General features: G+C 50.2%; 1 protein-coding gene across 1 annotated transcript; it reads right to left on the bottom strand.

Moving 5' to 3' along the window:
* Window positions 1–376: 376 nt before the first annotated feature.
* On the bottom strand, window positions 377–7630 carry LOC142476235 (helicase ARIP4-like). The gene is made up of 4 exons (XM_075581719.1): window positions 7414–7630; window positions 6523–6612; window positions 3651–3737; window positions 377–3508 (listed from the first exon to the last, which is right to left on the bottom strand). The coding sequence occupies exons 1-4, from the start codon at window positions 7526–7528 to the stop codon at window positions 2733–2735; spliced, it is 1068 nt and encodes a 355-aa protein (XP_075437834.1). The 5' UTR covers window positions 7529–7630; the 3' UTR covers window positions 377–2732.
* Window positions 7631–8803: the final 1173 nt, after the last annotated feature.

The raw sequence follows: 8803 nt of genomic DNA, 5'->3' as shown, positions 1-8803 counted from the left end.
ATGTTTTTGTAAGGCTCAATAAATAAGCCTTGTCAAGAGACCCCGCGTGTGTAGTTGCATGTACTCTGCAACAGGTTCCTTAACCAAAAAAAGGTTGGAAACCACTGTGCTACAGCCACAATCACCATCTCTGTCCTGAAATGTTTGTAAATATAACGTGTAACGATGTATTGTCAGCATAGCTGGGTGCCCAGGACATACTTGAAAACGAGAGGTAACTCTCACTGTATTACTTTCCGGTAACATTTTATCAATACATACAAGTAAAGACTACATACGTGGGAGGGGTGTCTGTGTCGTGTCTTTATATACATGTTGCGCATCATATTTTGATCCCGGTTTAGCGTTGATGACACAAATAAGACGCATCCGCAAGGGTTTTCCGGGTTTTTTTTTTCTCCTCAGATTTAACGTTTATTTTACAAAAAGAAAAGGCAGATAAGTCACTCAGCTTTACCCAACATGTCAGCTGTGATTCACTTCTCTCTCATGTATGTCTGTGTGTGTATATGTATACATTATATATACATACACATACATATATATACACACCCACGTGTATGTTTAAAAAAAGGACATAGGACACAAAATAGAAATAAATAGGTTATTTATACACGGGTCGTGCGGAAGGCCGGGACGACACATGATAACCGCTCTGATGCCCCAGGAGGGAGCGTCTATGTGTGGTAACACTACTCCTGCGGAGCCCAGACACACAAGGCTGGGAGGCTTGGGTGAGATGTACTCATCACACTTCCAGCGAGGGGTTAAACGGGCCAGGCGCAGCAATCCTGTTCTAAGCGGGGGCATTACTGCACTGTATATTCATCCTGAGTATCACCATGCGAGTGTAGCGCCGCCCCATAATACCCAGCACTGCTCTATAAAGCAGCACCTTACCCTCTCTCTCTGTATATGAGGCACTTAACCCAGTCTGTGCCGGAGGGACTGGTGCTGCAGTTTATTCCACATGTTTATACAACCTAGGAGCCTCCGGCAGTGAGAGGTAAAAGGGGACGGTTACAGCCCTCTGCCTCGATTATGAGGTCACAGCCGCTGTGACATCAGGAGGAACTCTGTAGCACATCTGTATGGGCAGCGTCCCACGTGTTCTGCTTCCAGCTCTAAACCCATCCAGGGGGGTTCCAGCACGGGGTACCCCCCTATCACAGTCAGCAGGGGGTACGCTCACCATCACCCCTGTTTTTTTTGTTGGCTAAATTAATGTAATTGCAGAGCAATCTGTCTGCGCTATGCAATGCTGTGCAGCCCGCTCAGCGTCACACACATTCACACATTTGATTTTGGGGTCTCCTTCCTCCCCACACAATCATCAGGGGTTGAGATACCCGCCCCGTAACTGCATCAGAAGCGGCCCAAACTTCGGAAACATCCCTCATTTCCCTTTATCAGACCGAGGCGCGTACGCGGGATCTCATGGGCGACTCAGTCTCTTCCCTTTATCAGACAGAGACCCCTCTCCGGCCATCAGGAATATAACGAATAACAAGCCAAAAAGGCAGGAGGGGGTTCAGCTGTGAGATGTTTGTCCGGTACTGTATGGGGGGTCTCTGTCATTTCAAATGAATGGATTAGGAATACACGCACGCACACGCACGCACGCACACACGCACACACGCACGCACGCACACCTCCTGGCAGTGGAGCGGTGTAGGACCCTGCTGAAAAATAACCAGGCTGCTGTTATATACACAGTGATCCTGAGTATCTGCGCACACACTTTACTGGCGAATCTCCGTGTGCAGAGCCCCTCACTGGGTGAGTGCAGACAGCGAGAGGTCAACGGCCCTCTGCACACGCAGAATAACGGGGGCGGGGAAAAAGGAACGGAACATGAAAAAATAAAATTAAAAAAAGTACAAAAAAAGTAGAACTTATAAATGGGCCAGAAAGTCAGAAACCCAGGGAGAGTAACCCTTTCACTGCTGGGTGAACGGAAGAACTGCAGCGAGCTGGGGTGATTTCACCCCCCCCCCCACCCCCCAAGTGTACATTACCCCCTTAAATGCTGGAGAACCCGTAACACAGCTCTCCAGAAATATATCCCACTGCCCCTCACTGCAGTAACGTGGTGGCGCACCTGCCCCTCATTCCAACACATTACCCTAATTCTAAAGTTCCCCAGTGTCCCTGCTTCACGTCTCCTCCCCCCCCCCCCCCCCCGCTCCGGGACGATTTGCTGACACTGTGGGGTGAGCATGATAGGGCCGACCCACAAGCCTGCTTCTGCTAGAACCAGGAGGATGGAAAGTGCCTGCTGGCTGGAGGGGGGGACGGACGCAATAGACAGACCAGTCCCTACGAGACCAATCCTAAGTGACATTCAACTTTAACACAGAGAAGATCTGACGGAAAGAGGGAGGCTAAGAAACCCACACACTCCCGCTGTGTGGAGCAGGGAGGACCCCAGCGTTCTGCAGGCAGTAAGGGGGGGGATCACAACGCCACCTCACCATCCCGGTGTCCCCTCCGCAGCCTTGTAGTATGATAGATGTGTCACCTGGTGGAATCCAGAGTTGATTTAAGTTGCCCCTGCACCCCTTTTCGTGGTGGTGGTGGTGGAGGAGGGGTGTCTCACCTGTATCCCTCACCCTTCCCGCCAGCGCCTGGGCCCCCCCCGGAAGGGGCACCATGAAGTCTCTCGCCGGGCAGAGGGGGTGGGTGGGCACGGGGACTCTGTTCTCCCATGACGTCTGCCCAGTGTCACCTCGTCACTTTCCTGTCACCTCCACCACGTCGTCGTCGTCTCGCCCCTCGTCCTCGCTGGAGCCCAGCTCTGCCTCCTCTGGGAGGAGAGGCCGGGATTCCCCCGCTGGCGGGGAGGCCGAGTATGCCGAGTGGGAGGAGAGGTAGCTGGGGAAGGTTGAGGCCGAGCTATTGGTGGCGAGTCCTCGGGAGAGCAGCGGGGAGGGGAAAGGGGGGAACATCCGGGTCTGGGGGAGCAGGGGCTGCGTGAAGGGGAGTGGGTAGCTGGGGGGCAGCAGGTAGGGGGCCTCACTGGCCGGGGCTGAGGTAGCGGCCGAGGAGGCGGTCAACAGAGAGTCCGGAAGGAGGCCCATCTGGGGGTCCGACAGCAAAGCCGGCAGCTGGAAGTGGGATGAGCCCCCCCCAGACCCCATGTACACAGAGTTCCCGGACCGCGACAGCGCGTGGTTCAGCGCGGAGGGCGTCACCCCAAAGCCGGGCGCGTTGGGGTAACCCAGCTGGGGGTAGGATGGCCTCTTGCTGGGGTGCCAGCGGCCAGGCGGCTCCTTGCGCTTCCTGCCCTGCGGGTTCGGAGCCTGCAGGGGGGCTTCGGGAAGCAGGAGGTTGGGGGCGCTGCGGGAGCCGCGGCCGGAAGCAGCCTCCGCGTAATGCTGCAGCTCGCTCAGGATCTCGGGGCTGTCGGGAGAGTAGAGTCGCGTGGGTTCCTTGTCGTCGTCGGGAGGGGGGGTACGGGAGGAGTGACTCCCGTTACTCAGGTACTGACCGGAGGAGCCCTGTAATCCTGAGAGGCGAGAGAAGGGCAGTATTAACACGAGGATGGCAGCTTTATAGCGGGCCTTGCAGGACCCTCGCATTGGAAGGACTATACTGCATTAATAGGACGTGCGCGGTCTTATCTCCTGATTCCCCTATTATAGCCTCACCCGAGGTGGCTGCACGCCGCCCTTCCTTCTGCTTCCCGCTCGCCCTGATGGCGAATATCCGCCCGTCACTGGTACGGATGTACGTTCCTGCAACACAAGAGGAAGAATGTAAGCTCTTCAGGCCAGGCCTTCTAGTGTAGAACGTGCAGAGGGAAGTTACATCCCACGCAGCCAAAAAACAACTGTATCTAAACAACATAACAATGTAACTGGCTTCCTCAGATATATATGTAACCATGCTAATAGCAAAGGGATCGCTGCTCTAGTTTCTCTGAAAATTAATCACCCAGATGTGACCCCTTAACCCTGTCACTGCCATTAGTACACTTTGCCCCTAGCAGGGACTGACCCCTTAAACATGTCACAATTTCAGACTGCTCGAATCTCAGCACATAGTAACCCCCACCACTGATTTATTTTGGGTTTTCTTTGCTTGTTTTTTTAAGCTGCTTTTCTGAGTTGTGTGACTAGTGTTTATGCTGTGACTGTCCTTGTGGCAAACATGTCTGGATATGACGGAGTGCAGGAGTGAGACACAATTATTAGCACAATGTGAGCAAAGAAAAGAAATGTGTAAGCTAAAATGATCCCAACCTTTAACATGTAATCTTACTTTTATATCCTGCAGCGTATAGCTGGGTATAATTACAGAATTTAGTTATAGATAACTTTTATAGACACGTATTCCCACACAGATTTATATCCCTCTGTATCCTGTAGTATATAGCTGGGTATAACTACAGAAAGATTATTATTATAATAGAAACACATTCTCGCACAGATTTATATCCCTCTGTATCCTGTATGTAGTATATAGCTGGGTATAACTACAGAAAGATTATTATTATTATAGAAACACATTCTCGCACAGATTTATATCCCTCTGTATCCTGTAGTATATAGCTGGGTATAACTACAGAAAGATTATTATTATTATAGAAACACATTCTCGCACAGATTTATATCCCTCTGTATCCTGTAGTATATAGCTGGGTATAACTACAGAAAGATTATTATTATAGAAACACATTCTCGCACAGATTTATATCCCTCTGTATCCTGTAGTATATAGCTGGGTATAACTACAGAAAGATTATTATTATAGAAACACATTCTCGCACAGATTTATATCCCTCTGTATCCTGTAGTATATAGCTGGGTATAACTACAGAAAGATTATTATTATTATAGAAACACATTCTCGCACAGATTTATATCCCTCTGTATCCTGTAGTATATAGCTGGGTATAACTACAGAAAGATTATTATTATAGAAACACATTCTCGCACAGATTTATATCCCTCTGTATCCTGTAGTATATAGCTGGGTATAACTACAGAAAGATTATTATTATAGAAACACATTCTCGCACAGATTTATATCCCTCTGTATCCTGTAGTATATAGCTGGGTATAACTACAGAAAGATTATTATTATTATTATAGAAACACATTCTCGCACAGATTTATATCCCTCTGTATCCTGTAGTATATAGCTGGGTATAACTACAGAAAGATTATTATTATAGAAACACATTCTCGCACAGATTTATATCCCTCTGTATCCTGTAGCATATAGCTGGGTATAACTACAGAAAGATTATTATTATTATAGAAACACATTCTCGCACAGATTTATATCCCTCTGTATCCTGTAGTATATAGCTGGGTATAACTACAGAAAGATTATTATTATTATAGAAACACATTCTCGCACAGATTTATATCCCTCTGTATCCTGTAGTATATAGCTGGGTATAACTACAGAAAGATTATTATTATTATAGAAACACATTCTCGCACAGATTTATATCCCTCTGTATCCTGTAGTATATAGCTGGGTATAACTACAGAAAGATTATTATTATTATAGAAACACATTCTCGCACAGAATCCCACCCTGCCTTTGTTCAGACCGAGCGGCTGCATCTGCTCATTCCCCCTCTGATCCCTCTCAGTATTCTGCTTATGCCAAACAGGACTAGAGACTAATGTCAGAATCAGGAGACACACATTCCCTATTAATAATACATATGTAAAGCCCTTATTAATGGCACTTCTCTTTACTATTCTAAATCACAGGTTTGCCCTTTTGTATTTGGTTACTTAGCCGATTTCCTGGTGTATGTTCCCTTTTATCCCTTTCACCCCTCCTGTTTTGTTAACTGTATGGTCACAATTTAAAAGTGTATCTGGTTTGAAATGTTAATGTTAAAATAGGAAATAGACGAAGTAGAAAAGATAATTTAAAACTTAAAATGGCACACAGCCAATGACAACGACTCTCTATACACCCTCTATACTCTCTACAACGCTTCACCAGCAACAAAGGAAAGGGTTCTTTACAGTAAGGGCAGTTACAATGTGGAATTCATAATCCATGGAGACTGTGATGGCAGATACAATAGATATGTTCAAAAAAAGGTTGGACATCTTTTTAGAAAGGAACGGTATACAGGAATATACCAAATAAGTATACATGGGAAGGATGTTGATCCAGGGATTAATCTCCACTATTTGGAGTCAGGAAGGAATTTATTTTTCCCCTTATGAGATATCATTGGATGATATGACACTGGGGTTTTTTGTTTGCCTTAGAACTTTATTTCTAAAGCAACTGCATTTTATTTGGATAATAATATTATTGTAATAAACTGTGCTGGTAATGTATATATTTGATGTTTTCCATGTATATCTTTTCCACAATAAAGAGATATAAAAAGAAATATGTCGCTGTAGTTAGTACCCTTTGCTTGACTGCAGAGCATTGCTCTGTCACCCCCAATCAGTTCTGCAGAGCATTGCTCTGTCACCCCCGATCAGTTCTGCAGAGCATTGCTCTGTCACCCCCGATCAGTTCTGCAGAGCTCACCTTTGGTGCCGCGGATGACGTGGATGCTCTCGCCCGCACTTATTCGCGCCTGCACATCTGTGGACGTGGTCATTCCTGGAATAACGATGTCTGCGGGGAGGAGGATGGGGGGGGGGGGGGGAGGGGGAACGTCAGATACGGGAGGGAGCGGAGTAACTGAGTGGGGACTAATGCATTAAGGGAGGACAGGACAGTATGGGGGAGGGAAAGGGGCGGTAAGCCTGTGTCGGGCAGATGGTACAGGCAGACTCTGTGGGGGGGTGGGGGAGATGGCAGGGGGAGAGATGCAGGGAGGTGATGGGGGGGAAGAGATGCAAAGAGGTGATGGGGGGGGAAGAGATGCAGGGAGTTGATGGGGGGAAGAGATGCAGGGAGTTGATGGGGGGGAAGAGATGCAGGGAGTTGATGGGGGGGGAGAGATGCAGGGAGTTGATGGGGGGAAGAGATGCAGGGAGTTGATGGGGGGGAGAGATGCAGGGAGTTGATGGGGGGGAGAGATGCAGGGAGGTGATGGGGGGGAGAGATGCAGGGAGGTGATGGGGGGGAGAGATGCAGGGAGGTGATGGGGGGGAGAGATGCAGGGAGTTGATGGGGGGGAGAGATGCAGGGAGGTGATGGGGGGGAGATGCAGGGAAGTGATGGGGGGGGAGAGATGCAGGGAGTTGATGGGGGGGAATAGATGCAGGGAGTTGATGGGGGGGAGAGATGCAGGGAGGTGATTGGGGGGAGATGCAGGGAAGTGATGGGGGGGGTAGATGCAGGGAGTTGATGGGGGGGAGAGATGCAGGGAGGTGATGGGGGGGGAGATGCAGGGAAGTGATGTGTGGGGGGAGATGCAGGGAAGTGATGTGTGGGGGGAGATGCAGGGGGGTGATGGGGGAGACCGCTAACCCGTGGTGGTGACAATCTTCTGTACCAGGACCCCTGCTCTCTGCAGGTAGTTGACGGGGAAGTTGAAGGGGTGAACAGAGCCGGGCGAGGTGCCAGGGACGTGGCGGGGCATCATGGGGATGGGCGTTGACTGCAGGGGTCTCACACTTGCCACGGGTCTGTCCTCCCCCTTCTGCAGCAGGCGCCTGTAATGTGGGGAGGGGAAGGAGGCAGGTTTAGGTATCCTGCACACAACGTCCTGTAACCCCCTCACTGCCAGAGCAGCTAATACCCGCTCATACTGCCCCCAATACTCCCCCTCCCCACCACGATCCCCTCACTGCCAGAGTGTCTAATACTGCAGGATGTAATACCGTCTCATACTGCCCCCTAATACTCCCGCTCCCCCCTCCCCACCATGATCCCCTCACTGCCAGAGCGTCTAATACTGCAGGATGTAATACCCGCTCATACTGCCCCCTAATACTCCCCCTCCCCCCCACCACGATCCCCTCACTGTCAGAGCGTCTAATACTGCAGGATGTAATACCCGCTTATACTGCCCCCTAATACTCCCCCTCCCCCCTCCCCACCACGATCCCCTCACTGTCAGAGCGTCCAATACTGCAGGATGTAATACTGTCTCATACTGCCCCCTAATACTCCCACTCCCCCCTCCTCCCCACCACGATCCCCTCACTGTCAGAGCGTCTAATACTGCAGGATGTAATACCCGCTTATACTGCCCCCTAATACTTCCCCTCCCCCCTCCCCACCACGATCCCCTCACTGTCAGAGCGTCCAATACTGCAGGATGTAATACTGTCTCATACTGCCCCCTAATACTCCCCCTCCCCCCCCCCCCCACCACGATCCCCTCACTGTCAGAGCGTCTAATACTGCAGGATGTAATACCCGCTTATACTGCCCCCTAATACTCCCGCTCCCCCCTCCTCCCCACCACGATCCCCTCACTGTCAGAGCGTCTAATATTGCAGGATGTAATACCCGCTTATACTGCCCCCTAATACTTCCCCTCTCCCCTCCCCACCACGATCCCCTCACTGTCAGAGCGTCCAATACTGCAGGATGTAATACTGTCTCATACTGCCCCCTAATACTCCCGCTCCCCCCTCCCCACCATGATCCCCTCACTGTCGGAGCGTCTAATACTGCAGGATGTAATACCCGCTTATACTGCCCCCTAATACTCCCGCTCCCCCCTCCTCCCCACCACGATCCCCTCACTGTCAGAGCGTCTAATATTGCAGGATGTAATACCCGCTTATACTGCCCCCTAATACTTCCCCTCTCCCCTCCCCACCACGATCCCCTCACTGTCAGAGCGTCCAATACTGCAGGATGTAATACTGTCTCATACTGCCCCCTAATACTCCCGCTCCCCCCTCCC

The sequence above is a fragment of the Ascaphus truei genome, unplaced genomic scaffold, assembly GCF_040206685.1.
Source record: "Ascaphus truei isolate aAscTru1 unplaced genomic scaffold, aAscTru1.hap1 HAP1_SCAFFOLD_1528, whole genome shotgun sequence".
Classification (NCBI taxonomy): Eukaryota; Metazoa; Chordata; class Amphibia; order Anura; family Ascaphidae; genus Ascaphus; species Ascaphus truei.
The sequence above is the reverse complement of the archived record's forward strand: the minus strand, read 5'-3'. Positions and strand labels throughout refer to the sequence as shown.

Bases quoted from the DNA above. Each gene is read 5' to 3' on its own strand.
- LOC142476235 (XM_075581719.1), bottom strand. From the start codon at position 7,528: ATGATGCCCCGCCACGTCCCTGGCACCTCGCCCGGCTCTGTTCACCCC. The intron at 3,738-6,522 runs GTGAGCTCTGCA...CTTGTGTTGCAG, and splicing joins CGTCATCCGCGGCACCAAAG to GAACGTACATCCGTACCAGT. The intron at 3,509-3,650 runs GTGAGGCTATAA...CTCGCCTCTCAG, and splicing joins GCGGCGTGCAGCCACCTCGG to GATTACAGGGCTCCTCCGGT.